Source organism: Paramormyrops kingsleyae, chromosome 22, assembly GCF_048594095.1.
Source record: "Paramormyrops kingsleyae isolate MSU_618 chromosome 22, PKINGS_0.4, whole genome shotgun sequence".
Classification (NCBI taxonomy): domain Eukaryota; kingdom Metazoa; phylum Chordata; class Actinopteri; order Osteoglossiformes; family Mormyridae; genus Paramormyrops; species Paramormyrops kingsleyae.
Window position 1 is genome coordinate 5,756,381 of NC_132818.1, and position 17,023 is coordinate 5,773,403.

The 17,023-nt window shown below is 53.3% G+C and overlaps 1 protein-coding gene across 2 annotated transcripts in view; it reads right to left on the reverse strand.

Moving 5' to 3' along the window:
* Positions 1-17,023, reverse strand: part of cacna1ia (calcium voltage-gated channel subunit alpha1 Ia) — a 93,524-nt gene that overhangs the window by 65,549 nt on the left and 10,952 nt on the right. For both annotated transcript variants that reach the window (XM_072704922.1, XM_072704921.1), the window contains exon 2: positions 7,104-7,344. In XM_072704922.1, coding sequence (XP_072561023.1) covers positions 7,104-7,330 — 227 coding nt within the window. In that variant the 5' untranslated portion in view covers positions 7,331-7,344. The remainder of the gene's footprint in view (positions 1-7,103; positions 7,345-17,023) is intronic.

The following is a 17,023-nucleotide window of genomic DNA, read 5'->3' on the forward strand; positions in this document are numbered from 1 at the left end:
CTCGCCAGCACTCCTTTGTACTCTTGTTCCTCTCCCTGTTTTTTGCCATCACCATGGCAACGGCAAACCCGCCTGCCCCATTGGTCAGGAAGCTTCCGGGTCCATCCACATGCCGCCCCTCCTCAGTGGAGGTCCCTGTGCCATTCGGCTGTGTTTCGACCGGCCTGGAAATCACCATTGCACTCCACCGTCACACAAGGAGGGGGACAACGTCAGTAACAGAATGGCCGTGTCAACACATCGAATCACGGAGGAGGCCCTGTAATGGGGGCCCCTCTCTCAGCTCTGAGGAGCACCAATAGACCAACATATCATCTGACCACAAGGAAGGCGAATGAACAAGTACGCTATTCACATGCCAGATACATTCATCCCTGTAAGCAGCAGCATCCGCCTGAACGCAAGTGACCGAGAAGGAGGTGTGGCTTCAGCTGCAGGGCCAATCACACCGCAGAGCAGACATGGGGGGGCGTCTCCATATCCTCATCGAGCTGAAGTGACAGTGAGGTTCCAGTGCGGAGACAGACCCACCTCCTGAAGCAGTGGCACGGAATATCATCTCATTCTTTATAGACATAATTAAGGGTGTTTTGTGGAGATGTCCCTAAAGCTGAAGAACAGACCTGTTCCCCATATCCACACCACACACACACACACACACACACTTCAGCCTCCGGGGCACAGCAGGCGGCCCACGCTGACCCTGATGCGTATCGGCAGCTCCTGGGCCTCCATTAACGTATTGACCTGCCTGGGATCTGCATCCACAGCCCCTGAGACTTTGTGTGCTCCCCACCAAATAACATGCTGGTTTTTATAGACAATAGAGCTGCTTATGGCCTTTTCATATCCATCAGCTAAAAGCCTGCTAACACCGGGGTACAGCCAATCAGAACGTGTCAACACTGTAAACACGACTTCCCAGAGTTCCCTGCCTATGGAATCTGGATCATATTCACTCCAGATGACTCTTGTGGTTTAAACAGAAATTGCTGGCTGTCTTTATAAACAGATATATTACCAATATAATTATAACCGTGGCCAGGCTCATGTCCCCCACGCACGGTTGCCATGGAGGACCAAGGCATGGTGCACTGACTGCCGAAAAACCAGCGCTGTCATCGGGAGGGGGGAGGGGACAAAACGCCTGGGGTGGTCACGCTTTTTCGGGGTCGAGGATGAAGAGGTGAAGCTGCGATGACAGGATGGCATCGGGAAGGATCCCCGATGTCGAGGAGCAGCATGCCAAGCAGTGCCTGTGTGTGTCGTCTGTCATTGGGTCTGACTCGTGGTGACACAGGGGCGGCGTGGCGGGAGACAGTGGGGCAGGGAGGTAGGTGGGGTGGGGGGGGGGCTGTGACTTCTCATGTTTTGTTTGGTTGCTTATGGTTAAGGTGGGTAGGGGTTAAGTTTGTCATTGTTGAGTTTCGGGTTTTGCTGTCTGTGTGTGTGCGTGAGTGTGTGTGTGTGTGTGTGTGTGTGTGTGTGTGTGTGTGTGTGTGTGTGCGCGACATGAGATGGGAAGAAGCCTGAAGCTACAGCTGAAGGAGTGCAGAGCCCCAACCCCACAACCCCCACTGCAGCCACACTGGCAATAAGAGGAAGCGACGCCAAAGAGAGGGCGATGAAGCGCTTGTCAGGGAACTGCAGCAACACGCCTTTAACACGCAGCAGGCAGGAAGGGGCCCCCGGTCACGCTGGGACCCCTGACGATGCAGACGTGACACAGGGGCCTGGGGGGAGCTGCAGAGAGGGCCGATTCTGCAGGGGGCCATGGGAAAGAGCCACCAAAACCTCAAATTCACACTAAGTGGGGGGGGGGAGGGAGGTATAGAGTGACAATGCTAAACAATTCATACAGTCAGGAATCCATCTGTAACCCGCTTTCCTATCACCTGTATTAATGAGCATCCTTGCAGTTACACCCACAATGGCTGGGGACACAAAGAAATAATACTACCCATAATTCCCTGGGCTGTGCGTACACTAACCGCGGGGCGCCAGCAGCTTTGAGGAACCGTAGCGAAGAACAACAGGAGGAGACCAGCAGAAGGTAAATAAGATCACTAAATCCTGCGTTGTGAACATTTTCACGCTCCATAGAGAAGGTAAATCACATGTAGATTTGTTAACCAATAAAATGCTCTGTGCCTAAACACACACGAGAGACAGAAAGGTACCACGACAACAAACACACAGATATTCCGCCGGGGTCCGCAGGGGCGGGGCACCTAGGATTCTCCGGGCAGTTTATGCCTGTAGTACATCTGCATTCCACTGACTTGCTGGGGGGGTGAAGAGGGGGCCTCTCCGGATGACATGACGGGCAAACTGCCCCTCAGAAGGTGCTACTCATCTCCTAGCAAATTGAACAAATAAAGACCCTGAGTAGCCTGAGGTGGCCGCGTGACATAACAGCTCCGCATGATGAATCACGCTGCTCTCCGCCGTGATGATGAAGCCTCAGAGGGCCGACTGCTCGCTGGGGCCGTCCTGTCCCAGGGAGGCAAACCCTCATTACACCAGCGCGAGGGGCCCGGTGTAGCGGGAATCGCCCTCCACTAGGGGGTGCCATCACCAGTAGGCGTTAGTACCCATTTACAGACGTCCCCTCTAATTCCTGCTGGGGGGCGCTGCTGAAGTCACCAAGCCCGCATCTAACATGCCGATAAGGTGTCAGCGCTCCCTCCCCCCAAGCCACACAGCCCTGTAGACAGCGAGTGGGCGGTGATGTACTCAAATCATCCGGCTTACAGCAGAGATGAGGCTCCCTCTCTTTTCCCCAGAAAATACGTGTGTGATCTGACACCACCTGTAAAGGTGGTGGGGGGGGGGGGGTTAGGGAGGCAGTGATGCGCATCCTCTCTCTAATTGCCCACTCTCCTTTCCTCTCTTCCTTGGCAAAGACAAAGAGCAGATTCCCTTCATCCCTGGGGAAACCGCCCCCACTGTCCAGATTCGATGGATGGCTCATCAAGAGAGTTTCCACCAGAAATGCAGGTCGCTGTTCAAGCCTCGAGAGGGGGGGGGGCGTCACCGGGGCGTAAGCAAGCCTCAAGCTGGGCGTCACCGGAGCATTACGAGGGCCTTGGTAGGGTGTTACTAGGGCACAACCAGGTAGTTACCAGGGTGTAACCAAGGAGTAGACAGAGCATTACCGGGGTGTAACCGTGTGTGTGTGTGTCTGCACCCTATTGCTGTTGCACAGCTTTTCTGTGTGACCAGATTAGAGGAGACAGTGACTGTGCATAATTATAACCATGGAGGTCCGTGCTGGACTCAGCTGTAATACCATAATCAGGCCAATTACACAGAGCTTCGATTCTCTTACGGTTGGGGGAGGGCAAGCTCCCTCACAAAGACCACACACTGACTGCACCCCCACCCCGAGAAGAGCCAGGGCCCCTGGTCACTGGTGGGAGGGGCCATTTTGGCAGTGAGAGAGGGGGGTCCATAGAGGGTGAGGCTTTTATCTCCCGTGACTTGTGTCTAAAAACTGAAGAACTTCAATTAGTTTTTATACTCAGCAGCTCCTACGGGCCGATTTACTGCAGCAAGCGCAGAGAGAACAAGAGAGAGAGAGAGAGAGTGTTTTTCTACACTGAGTTAATCAAACTCGTCGTGACTGTTACCCTATAACACCCCCACAGGGAACAATATGCCCAGGGGCATCGCTGCGATTTGGACGGCAGTGAGCAGAGAGAATCGGGGAGGATCGTTCCACTCCGACTGGTGTCAGGCACCTTCTACATTTCACCACAATGACCCCCAGCCATCTTCAGAATGGTATATGCCAACACCCTTCATAAGAGCTTCCCCTGGAGCCCCAAGGACCATGTGTCCGGGTCTGCTGGCATAAGTCCCACCACAAGCAGCTGTTTAGATCACAGGCCACCTGGCCAGGTGCAGATGAGGGTTTAATTGAAAAGGGACCTGATAAACAGCAGAGCGGTGGGGGCCCGGGATCCCCCACCTCCCCGGCCCCCAACTGCAAGGAGCCACATCAGCATCCAAAAAGAGGTAAAGAGCTCCATCCCAGATCCTGAAACAGCCACCCAACAGGGACAGATCAGACAGGCGTCCTGGAGAGACACCTATCCGGGGCCTGAAAACCCCATTACCAGGGCTAATTGATTTGAGTTTGCCTTGGCCTGGTGGTGGCGCTGGAGAGCTCTTTGTTTAAGTTGGGAAGGAGAAGCTGAGCAACGCCGTCCCTTCCCCCCGCCATACACATGCGGCAGGTCAACAGGGAGCCAATGCTACGCAGAAACGCTGTCCCTCAACACTACGTGGTGCCCCTGTGTGCTGGGTAAGGGGCCACACTCAGAAACAGAGGGGGGTTGTTAGCACCGAGAAGGTCTGCATGAGGTGAGACCACCACCAATAGGAAGGGGAAGCTGTGATTCCCTAGTGATCACTTCAGCACCCCATGCCGTGATCTCACTGTGAGGGGTGACAAAGAGGAGAAGGTGACGCAGGAGATAGGGCTGCAGGTGGTCACCTTAACACCATGGGCAACCAGGGTCCTTCTGGGGCTGCACCGCGAATCAGCATGGAGAGTCAGCACAGAGAGTCAGCGTCATGAGTTCACATGGAGAGTCAGCATGGAGATTCAGTGCCACAAGTCAGCATGGAGAGTCAGTGTGGAGAGTCAGCATGGAGAGTCAGTGTCATGAGTCTGCATGGACAGACAGCATGGAGAGACAGCATGGAGAGTCAGCGTCATGAGTTCACATGGAGATTCAGTGCCAAGAGTCAGTGGGGAGAGTCAGTGTCATGAGTCTGCATGGACAGACAGCATGGAGAGTCAGTGTCTCAAGTCAGTGTGGAGAGTCAGCAAGGAGAGTCAGTGCCACAAGTCAGTATGGAGAGTCAGCATGGAGAGTCAGTGCCACAAGTCAGTGTGGAGAGTCAGCAAGGAGAGTCAGTGCCACAAGTCAGTATGGAGAGTCAGCATGGAGAGTCAGTGTCATGAGTCTGCATGGACAGACAGCATGGAGAGACAGCATGGAGAGTCAGCGTCATGAGTTCACATGGAGATTCAGTGCTAAGAGTCAGTGGGGAGAGTCAGTGTCATGAGTCTGCATGGAGAGACAGCATGGAGAGTCAGTGTCTCAAGTCAGTGTCTCAAGTCAGCAAGGAGAGTCAGTGCCACAAGTCAGTATGGAGAGTCAGCATGGAGAGTCAGTGCCACAAGTCAGTGTGAAGAGTCAGCAAGGAGAGTGAGTGCCACAAGTCAGTATGGAGAGTCAGCATGGAGAGTCAGTGCTGCAAGTCAGTATAGAGAGTGAAAATGAAGAGTCAGCGTCATGAGTCCACATGGAAAGTCAGCATGGAGAGTCAGCGTCATGAGTCCACATGGAGAGTCAGCATGGAGAGTCTGCATGGACAGTTAGTGCCACAAGTCAGTGTGGAGACTCAGCAATCAGAGTCAGCTCCATGAATCAGCATGTTGAGTCAGTGCTGCAAGTCAGTATAGAGAGTGAGAATGGAAAGTCAGCGTCATGAGTCCACATGGAAAGTCAGCATGGAGAGTCAGCGTCATGAGTCCACATGGAGAGTCAGCATGGAGAGTCAGCGTCATGAGTCTGCATGGAGAGTCAGCATGGACAGTTAGTGCCACAAGTCAGTGTGGAGACTCAGCAATCAGAGTCAGTTCCATGAATCAGCATGTTGAGTCAGTGCTGCAACTCAGCACCATGAGTCAGTGAGGTGAATCAGTCTGGAGAGTGAGTGCAGAGTTAGGAAGGCTGTCTCTGAGTGGAATTAATGAGAAACATTTGAGTATCGGGTAAAGATCTACCTTTTCCGAGGTGCAGGGGGTTTGTGCAGGATTTCCAGATTTATCCTGGAAAACCTATGAAAGCTAATCCATCAACCCTGACCAGCTTGTTTCAGGATGCAGCCGAGATCTTGTTCTTTTCCAACTGCCAAAAATTTTAAGGCTGAAATCTTCAGTGAAAGATATTGGTTACCCTCCCCCGGACACATAAGACGCTGATGTCTGTGCAGGATCTAAGTTACATGATGAAGTTTGAAGGAGATGTTATTTGATCACAAAGAGGCAGTCTAGGCACCCCAAAAGGACCAAGTAAAGGTCTGTCTGACTGGACACTCTCCTGTTAATGGCTAAGGTGAGGATTATAAACAGTGATCAAACGCTAACACCAAGTAAGGGGTAAGGAACACTATGGCTCACAGAGGAACACAGTCACTACGGCTAACATAGGGACCCAATAACTGTGGTTCACAGAGGAACACAGTCACTATGGCTCACAGAGGAACACAGTCACTACGGCTAACAGAGGAACACAATCACTGTGGTTCACAGAGGAACACAGCTACTATGGCTCACAGAGGAGTACAATCACTATGGTTCACAGTGGAACACAGTCATTATGGCTCACAGAAGAACACAATCACTGTGGTTCACAGAGGAACACTGTTACTATGGCTCACAGAGAAACACAATCACTGTGGTTCACAGAGGAACACAGTCATTATGGCTCACAGAAGAACACAATCACTGTGGTTCACAGAGGAACACAGTTACTATACTGTAGCTCACAGAGTAGCACAATCACTTTGGTTCACAGTGGAACACAGTCACTATGGCTCAGAGAAGAACACAATCACTGTGGTTCACAGAGGAACACAGTTACTATGGCTCACAGAGGAGCACAATCACTGTGGTTCACAGCGGAACACAGTCACTATGGCTCACAAAGCAATTCAGTCACTATAGCTCACAGAAGATCACAGTCACTATGACTCACAAAGAAACACAGTTAATATAGCTCACAGAGGAACATAGTCACTATGACTCACTGGGGAACAAAGTCACTATAGCTCACAGAGGATCACAGTCACTATGGCTCACAGCTGGCAGGAGGCACTGTGTCTCTGTGTGTCCTGCACATCTCCCTCCTTAGCTCCCTCCCCAGGAGGCTGATGGAGTTTGTAATGCATAAAACAGACCAATGAGGTCACCTGACCAGAGACGGGTTACATGGTTTCACCAGAGCAAGGCAAGATCCACTTACTGCCTCCATGTAGGGGTTGGAATGGGAGAGGGGGTCTCGGGTTCGAGCCATAAAGGATATGGGCTGGAGACCAGGCGGATGCACCAGCTGCGGGGGCAGGTAGTCTGCTTGAGGCAAAAGAAGACGACGGGGGCCAGCTCAGGGAAGGGCACCACCAGTGTGCTCAGGTCCTCGCTGATGTCGTCGCCCGGCCCTGCCTCCTTTGCTGACTCCTCCCCCTGGTCCTCGCAGGGCCCCGTCCTTACCCGAGCCATGCCCAGAGCTCCGGGACACTCCTCGCTCATCATGACGACACAGAGACCTGGTGACAGGAGGCGGGAAAGGGCAGCACATTCAGGACATCACACAGTAAGTGGGCACATTTAGGGTGTCACATGACAAAACCATAGGCTGTTTCTGGATGACTGGCATGACAAGCATGAAATCGCGAGCGGCTGGCACACGGCCAGCGTGCGGATCAGCGTGTCTGCATGTGACGTTCCTGCGCCAGGTGTCTCACTCCCAATGGGATGCGGCGACACGCCTTAACACGCTTATGTAGCCGCCGACACGCCTACGTGTTTGTGTTCGACAAATTGCGGTTAATGAATGCAAATGTGATAATGGCGCGGGATCTCACCCCCAACCCCACCGGGCTTGTTTCACTCGTGCTGCTTTCGGACTTTTTCTGGCTTTTTGTTTAACCCCACCCTGGACTTCTGACTGCAGAGTGGTTCCATTTAGCTGGCTTTCCGGTTCCCTTCCACCCATCATGTCCACTGACTCGTACCCCTCGCCGGCATGCAGGTACCAATCGCCGGCATGCAGGTACCAATCGCCGGCATGCAGGTACCAATCGCCGGCATGCAGGTACCAATCGCCGGCATGCAGGTACCAATCGCCGGCATGCAGGTACCAATCGCCGGCATGCAGGTACCAATTGCCGGCATGCAGGTACCACTCGCCGGCATTCAGGTACCAATCGCCGGCATGCAGGTACCAATTGCCGGCATGCAGGTACCACTCGCCGGCATTCAGGTACCAATCGCCGGCATGCAGGTACCAATCTCTTTATGCCGCCAGTTCCTTGCACGGATTCACAGCTGTGCACTGAACCACAATGGCTGACTGTAACACTAGCCGGGTGACTTTCAAAAAATGTCACTATTTTGTGGCTACAAAATGGATAAAAGGGGATAAAATGGGGCAGGAGACTTGTAAAGGAGCACTGTGCTGCTGACATGACGAGAAGATGCCTCCTAACTAACTACCTGTGTTTATTATTTACATATTATTTATCTATCAGATGCTTTCATTCAAAGCGACAAACGTTTTGAGGGTGCAGGCTCTTGTGCAGCCAAAGGATAGAGGCCTTGCTCTATGCCAGGGGTGGGGGACCTGTTCCATGGAGTGCCGGTGTAGGTGTGGGGTTTTGGGATGATCTCTCAATCAGCCAATAATAAACCAGTGGTTTTCAACTCCAGCCCTGGGGACCGACTGTTATTGGTTGATTGAGAGGTCATCCCAAAGACCCGCAGCCACACTGACCCTCCATGGAACAGGTTCCCCACCCCCAGCTCTAGGGCCCAACAGTGAAATCACTCTGTCGATGCTGCAATTTGAACCAGTGGCATTCCAATCACAAGCCCAGCATCCTGAGCCACAGACCAGCCTATTGAGCGGATCAAGTGGGAGTTTTATCCGACCTTTTGGCAAAGTGAGCAATTCTGGTGGCTCAAGCAAAACAGTAATGACTGACCCCTGGAGACAGAGGATACTCCATCACTGACCTTCAGGCTGACCTTGAGGAGTTTGTGCTGCCCCCTGCAGGCTGGCAACAAGACAACACGCACAGTCTCGCTCCCACATAGAAACAACTGTCCGCGTGAGGGAGCACTCGCCCACTGGCACGAATCACCCTCACATGATCCTGTAATCTCTGTAGCGGATGTTTGTACATTCTGAAGTGAACGAGGGTTAAAAAAGTGACAGACATAGGATGAATTCACAGTGCATCTGTAACCGGTGAAAGCCATGATTTCATTAAAAGACTCTCTGATCTAAGCTCATCGGAGCTCGGCGCTTTTCTCTTCAGGCCGAGCCAGGCCAAACGCCAATGTGGCCACTGACACCCAGGGGGGGCAAGTTTAGCTCCAGTGGCTATTCCCTGACTGGCCACCAGGTGGCCTGCTAATTAAGGAACTTTCAGCTTCACAGGATAGGACAGGACATGACAGATAACGTGTGAACTTCAGACCACAGAGAGTGGAAGCCATGCTGCTTTTGGGTGAATGTGCATGCTATACAAATAGGTAATAAGAATTGAAGGCAATTTTTCAGTGCTGATGCAGAACATGCTGAGACCGGGTAGTGAGCAGGCTTTGGCATCCATTTAATTCAGCATCTGGATGGTATTCAGGTGAAGAGAGCAGGAGGTGGACGGCGTGTGTAACGTAGGTATAAATTTGTGAGGGCTTCCAGACCGGTGTGTGTGTGTATGTGTGTAGGCGTCACATCAACATGATGGATGCTCGTTTGGATCCAGAAAGAGAGGAAGCAGGACAAGTGGAAATTCACCCCCCTGAGATTAAAAACAGTCTGAGGGAGGTGACTTGACCAGGGCCATATCCGGTAGAGGCGGTGTGGGGGAGCACATCCAGCCCCCTCTGCCCCAAACAGACATGAGAGCTGATTTGGATTTCAGGTCCAGTGGTTCTGCTTTCAGCCCTGTACATGATCAGGGACCCAAACCCCAGCTCTGACTGCCCTTCACAGAGGGAGGTGGAGACATTAGTGATGCATTAGTGAACATGGGGCTCGGCTGGGCTTGCCGATTAGGGTACAGGGTCACGGGCACATACTCACAGGTGCCCGTTGGTGCGTGGCACGTAGGGGCAGTCTTGGCTTCGTTTTGCATGTGAACCTTTTCAGACAGGTGCCCTTTCCTCTCTGTTTACACCAGATTTTATTCTTCAGAAGCGATCAGGCCGCTAATGCAGTGACAGCAGCAGAATGCAAAATGTGCAGCCCTACAGTATCACAGAGTGCGAAGATATCGATCTGTCACCGTGACGACGGCTCCGACTGGGACAGCGGCAAAAACCACTTGGCAGCGAGGAGCGGTATTGTGTATTGGCAAAAATGTCCCCCGTCAGGGTTAGCAAGGGCAGGGGCAGGAAGGGGACCAGACAACACAAAGCAGGCATCAAGTAAAGGAGCCTAATTACCAGCCAATGAGATACAGGAGATTATAACCAATGGGAAGGGAGCTTTTTGGGGACCTTATGGAACAGCACATGTCTATATATAGGCGTTGCTGAGACTGAACACCAGGGGGAGGGACCGATATGAACAAACGTGGTCACCTGATACACCCCAACCCCCAAAACACACTAATTGCAATAGATTCTCCATACTGTCTCTTAAGTTCTAAATGTCTTTTTTACTATTAAAATCAGTGTGTTGTGCCACTGAAAACCCGCAATCCGAGGTTAATAGTGTATGTCCAGTCAAAAGTCTGGACACGCCAAGCCGTCTACAGTGGACAGTGATAGTGTCGCATCACATGACCTGGCCACCTGACCTAAACACAGCAGAGATGGTTTGGGAGGAGTCTGACCAGGGAGTGGAGGAAAAGCGGCCAATGAGAGCTCATCATATGTGGGACCTCCTTCAGGACAGCTGGAAAAGCATCCCAGGAGGCCACCTCATGGAACTGGTGTAGAGGGGACAGTAGGGTCAGCCAGGCCCTGGAGCCATTGGGGTTAAGGGCCGTGCTCAGGGGCCCAATGGTGGGATCACTCTGATGACCCAAGGATTTGAACCAGCAACCTTCTCAGTTATAACCCACAGAGCTGCCCCACCGCCCCCCACGTGTTTGCATAGTCCCATATGTGTTATTTTATAGTTTTGGTGTCTTTGTGTTTATTCTAAAATGTAGATAGTAGTACAAATAAACCTGTCTGTGGGCATGTGTGTCCAAATGTTTGACGGATACTGTATGTGTGCATGTTGTATGTATGTATGTATGTATGTATGTATCTATCTATCTATCTATCTATCTATCTATCTGTCTATCATGAAATATAAACAAGTGTAAACGAGTAAATCCCAGACAGTGTACATAGGATTACGTGAGATCTGGGGACTGGGGGCCATGGATGGCAACCCGGGGTCCATCTCCTGGGGGGTACAGATGCACCATGAGATGTCCTCAGGTGTCTTGTGACCACGGGTCAGGGGAAGAATAGCGGAATAGGGGAAGCCTGCTTGTCCTCCAGAGCGCCATCCTCCTGCATAAGGAGACACGACAGCGGCTGAAATGGCTCGTCAGCCCACTGCCTTCTCCACCTCCCAACCCGCTTGGTCCTCACCCTGCACGGCGCTGCCGGAGGAGAGACACCCCAGCGGCTGTGTGGGAATGTCTTTCTGCAGGAAATCATGCACTGAGCTGAACTTGCTCAGGGAGAAGCTGAAGGTGGCATTTAAAAGCTGATCCTCAGAGTAAGGGTCGGCTCCAGAATGCACCGGGATGCTCTGGAATGCTCTGGGATATTCCAGAATGCTCTGGAATGGTCTGGGATGATCTGGAATGCTCCAGGATGCTCCAGAATGCTCTGGAATGCTTTAGAATGGGATACTCCAGAATGTGTGGTTTTCCATACACAACACTGCAGCTACCACAGCTGAGACCAGGGGAAGCAGCAGGCCCTTTAGCCCGTGACTCATCGACATCCATAGCACGATACCAAGCTGCACAGTCGACTGTCATTAAACAAACATGCTTTCAGTGTACATGTGCACTGCAAAATGCTGACCGCTGCTCTACAGCCATTATTAATACGTAACAAAAAAGGTTTTCACGTCTAAATGGTGAGTCGGAAATAAGGCACATGTCCTCCGTTTGACCCTCCGCTGGACAGAGATCTTCATCCCAGGCTTATCACCACACCGGAATAATGAGTAATATCAGCCCCTCCCCTGTCCGTGCTAAACCCCGTGACTGCGAGTCTTTCTGGTAATATGGCAGCGAGATTGGAACCCTCCCCCGTGCAAAGTCAGGAATTCACACCTCCGTATGTCCCTCGCTTCCCGCTGCTGCTGGTTTTCCGCAGCAACCCAGGCAACATACGGCTTCCGCGGTATTCCCAGAGCACCCGCTCCGGCTGGAAGCTCAGACACCAGGAGTCTGACTGACTGCCTGTGGCACAGGGGGGGGGGGGAAGCAGACCAGGCTGGTGGAGGAGGGCTGTCAAGCCCTGGCGAAAAGCCCCCCGGGGCGTCTCGCCTGGTAGAGGGTAGCCAGAGCGTCACACCCGTCTGGCCCTCAATCAGATCTTCCGGAGGCCTCCGGCCGTCTGCAGCTGCCGCCTTCACACTGGCTGAGTTTCAGGCCCTTTTCAGTGGCATCATGGGTGCCCTTGGGATTAAGGACCCCACGGGTGGCCTCAGCACTGCCCAACTGGCCATTCCAGAGCGAGCATCACTAAGATTATAGGATTCTGCCGTGATTGACACGGAGGACGGCCAGTGGATGGTCACGGAGCAGAAATGGGAGGGGGCAGCTCTGTCACTAATTTGGTTTGGTACCTCTAACATCACGGCTTTTGTATTCTGAAAGCACAATATGAGGAAAGACAGAGCGAGTTCTGAGCTCTTCGCTGTCTTACAGATTCCGCACCAAATATCCGGCTTTAAACCGATGCCGAAACTCATGGAATACCTGAGACGTGAGAACATCTTGAATTTCCCAGGAAGGAAAAGGGCGCCGTGATGAAGGTCGCACCCTCTGACGCCTCCTCCTGCATCATACACCCCGCGTGGCAGTCAGAGGCCCAAATGCCTCAGCCCAGTCCAGTCCGGGGGGCCCTCAGTCAAGCGGGAAGCAGCCCAGTGCCACTGCAACACTGCAACACTGCAACGCTAACAGGTGTGGCGCCGTGGGACATGACTCATTAAATTAGCATATTTTAATTTGTGCTGAGGAAAAGGGCTCAGTGATGAGAACGGACGAGTCTGTGGGACCCACTCCATCCACTTGGGGGCGCCGATCTCCTGCGACACCCCCTCCACTGCTCCATGTATCCACCTTTCTGGTCAGGGCCAACACAGCTCGAGAAGCCTGAGGAGGAAGGCCGCCATGGGGGCGGAGTCACGGTGCGTCTGAGCGAGACAGGCAGGGCACTTTTGTAAAAGGTGCCGGTAATTACAGCGCTGTGTGGCGAGCAGTGGAGAGAGCGGCACAGGGGGGGCAGGGGGAGACATCAAAGCTGCTTCCATTGGGTCCCAGGCTCTCTCTTTCCCTCCCTCTCTCTCCCTCCCTCTCCCTCCCTCTTTCTACTGAAACACATGGAGGGCTTGAACACAGCAGCTTTACGTAACACATTCCCCTCCGGCGGGGGATTTAACCAGGGCACACACACAAATGTAATTTGTGGGGACTCTCCATTCTTTTCTATGGGGAAAACTCTAATCCCAAGATGACGACCTAAACTCCTACCCAACCCTAACCTTAACCATAGGTAACCAAACAAAATATGAGACTTTTGGCATTTTTAGTTTTTTGATTGCACGTCTTTGTGGGGACCTGAAAAATAGTCCTCACAATGTCAAAATGACAGGTTTTTATCACATCATGGGGGACATTTCGTACCCACAATTTAATATAAACCAAATCCACTCACATACTCACATGCACACACACACACACACACACACATGCACTGTATGACAGAACCAAGCTTTTAGGAAAGTAAAGCAGTTAAATAGGCTTGAGTTTAATGTTTTAGCTGTAAAAACAAATTGAGACACATACACAGAATATCCAAATTTAAGGTGACCCCCACAATCCCGAGGAGGGGCTCCGCTCCCCGCCGCCCCGAGGAGGGGCTCCGTTCTCCGCCATCCGGCTGCCTCAGAATCTTTAAATGACCCACAGCTTCCCGGGGCAGTAGGTTAGGGAGGTTTGGTCCCACACAAGGCTCCATGTAATTTCATGTATTTTCTGACCCCCCATCACAGACGGGCCAGCCTGTACTTCCTAGTCTCCAGAGCCCCCCCGGCAGTGGTTTGGGAGGAGCCCTGGTCCTGACACTTCACCTGTGCTCCCCAGGTCCAGAGTTGACCCAGCAGTGGAGAGCTACAGCCCTGGGTTGGAGCAGCACAGTGACAGGGACATAGGTGTCACTGTGCGGGAGGGTGTGCTCTGAGCTCACAGACGCCATGCCATGATCGCACAGTGTCCTGGTTCATGTGACTGCACAGATTCGGCCCTAAGCAGGTGACCCCGTGCTGTGGCACTGACAACCAGGTCACGCCGCTTCTTTCCACTTTTGTGCCTCTTCCCAGAGCCCCTGACTGGCAGACCAGTAGACGTTTTACTAAACCTGAACTGGACCCATATAAATACCAAGCTTTGTTTTTCTTATCAACAGAAATGGCATCTCCTGCAGTATTTACTAGACTTATGTCATTTGTAATGCTGCAATACTGTGTTAAATGCTTAAGTCACAGGGCCACCTAACATGCAAACACCATCGCTAAACATATTCACAAGCGGCTATGGTTAATAATTACTGATGAGCCTTACTGGCTCCTCCCATCTGTCCCATTAGGACAGGCTCCACCTTATTTGCCCCAGGCCTGAGATCAGAAAATTATTATGAAGGTTCCAGCCCGGATTGGGTCTCCGACGAGACTCGGAACCAATTGGCAGGTGGGGGGAGCGGTGCTGGGTCAGCATTGGGCTGGAGTGACTGTGAGTGTCACCTGGGATCCTCCGGGCAACTAGCCTCCAAATGAGTGCAAGATTAATGAACACGAAGCACGTTCCTCTGCTAATGGGGCTCTCCGGACATACCTCAGCGACGGCGCGGTGAGCGAGCCCCCGGTAAACATACAGGCCGTCCCTCAGCGATGGCGTGGTGAGCGAGGCCCCGATAAACATACGGGCCGTTCCTCAGCGACGGCGCGGTGAGCGAGCCCCCGGTAAACATACAGGCCGTCCCTCAGCGACGGCTTGGTGAGCGAGCCCCCGATACACATACGGGCCGTTCCTCAGCGACGGCGCGGTGAGCGAGCCCCCGATACACATACGGGCCGTTCCTCAGCGACGGCGTGGTGAGCGAGCCCCCGATAAACATACGGGCCGTTCCTCAGCGACGGCGCGGTGAGCGAGCCCCCGATACACGTACGGGCCGTTCCTCAGCGACGGCGCGGTGAGCGAGGCCCCGATACACGTACGGGCCGTTCCTCAGCGATGGCGCGGTGAGCGAGCCCCCGATACACGTACGGGGCGTTCCTCAGCGACGGCGCGGTGAGCGAGCCCCCGGTAAACGTACGGGCCGTTCCTCAGCGACGGCGCGGTGAGCGAGCCCCCGATACACGTACGAGCCGTTCCTCAGCGACGGCGCGGTGAGCGAGCCCCCGGTAAACGTACGGGCCGTTCCTCAGCGACGGCGCGGTGAGCGAGCCCCCGGTAAACATACGGGCCGTTCCTCAGCGACGGCGTGGTGAGCGAGGCCCCGATAAACATACGGGCCGTTCCTCAGCGACGGCGTGGTGAGCGAGCCTCCAGTAAACATACGGGCCGTTCAGGAGGAAAGATGTCTACCTGACATTTCAGGGTTGCGATTGAAGGTGAGGGGCTGTGTGTCTGTAAGAGGCCACTGTGGGATGCTGAGAGGGAGTTTATATAGTCCTGCAATGTCACATAAATACTCTTATATATCAAAAATGATGAGATATAATGCTGAGGGATCAGTGAGTCAGCTCAGCTTGATAATGTCAGGGATCGGGGTTCAGGGGTGATATGGCGGAGGGGGGTGCCTGAGATTTGATTAGCTTTCATCAAATTCGTTTCCATCAGAAGTTGAGCATGGGGGGGGGGGTGCATTGTGGGGGCCGATCAATCCCAGTGCTGGATTCATACAGCAAAGCAGTACAATGCCACAGCAGCCGTTTACTCTCGGTGGAGGTCGCCCACGGTCAAATCACCATAGAGAGCTTCGGCAAAAGCAGCCCAGACCTCCTCCCACGTGAGCTGGGCTGTGTGCTGTCCGTCTGTCCGTTGGCCTGTGTAGCGAGGAGTCTGTGGGTCAATCTGTGGGCTGTTACCGACAGCCTCAGTCTGCCAGCCTCAAAGGCTGGTGCTCTGGGACATGGACAGTCCCACCACGGCCAACCCCGACCGCCTGTCAGCTGGTCTGACCCGGCTGCCTGGACGGGCGCCCCCCCCCCCAATCCTGGCCAGCAGGGTCTTGTCAGGGCACCTTTGCTGACTCCCCACAGCTGTCCCATCACCCAGACGCAGGCAGTCGGCTCTGGGTACAGATTTAAAGGGCCAGCTTCATTTTCAGCAACTCCTCCTGCTTTCAGCCGAGAGTTCCTGCCTGCTAGCCTGCCTGAGTGAGGCTCACCCCCCACCCCCCAGCTTCTGGGGGGCCCTGCGTCTCCCTCGGCAGTAGCTTCCGTCATAAGCCCCCCCCCCCCACGCACACAGATGCATATATAAATACACGCGGAGAGAATAGCATCCACCACGTTGCATAATGTGCTGGGTTTATATAATCCCGCCATGCAGCCACTCTAAGGAGCTGACAGACCGAGGGAGGGAGCGGCAGGCGAGAGGAGCGCAGGCATACCGGTGTGCCTATGGCAACCATGCATCTAAGCCCCCCCCCCCCCCAGGACGGGCCACCCCGAGCATTTTTTCAATAAATGACAAAAGAGGAGGTACACTAGGAGCCAATCAGCTTTCAGCTTGGGACAGTGCCCGCCCCTCCGTACACCAGGAAGTCAGTTTACAGAGCATGGGCAGGATCGGGTGACAAGGGGCAAAAGGTCAAAAAGTCAAAGAGCAAGAGCCAGATGACCCTAACCTGCCGCCCTACTTGCTAAAGCCCTCACACCTTATTAGCAGACAGCTTCAGCTCAATTAGTGTAACGAGCACCTGAGAGTCGCTGCTGAAATACTCATGGATGCAAGCAGACTCCCGTCTTCA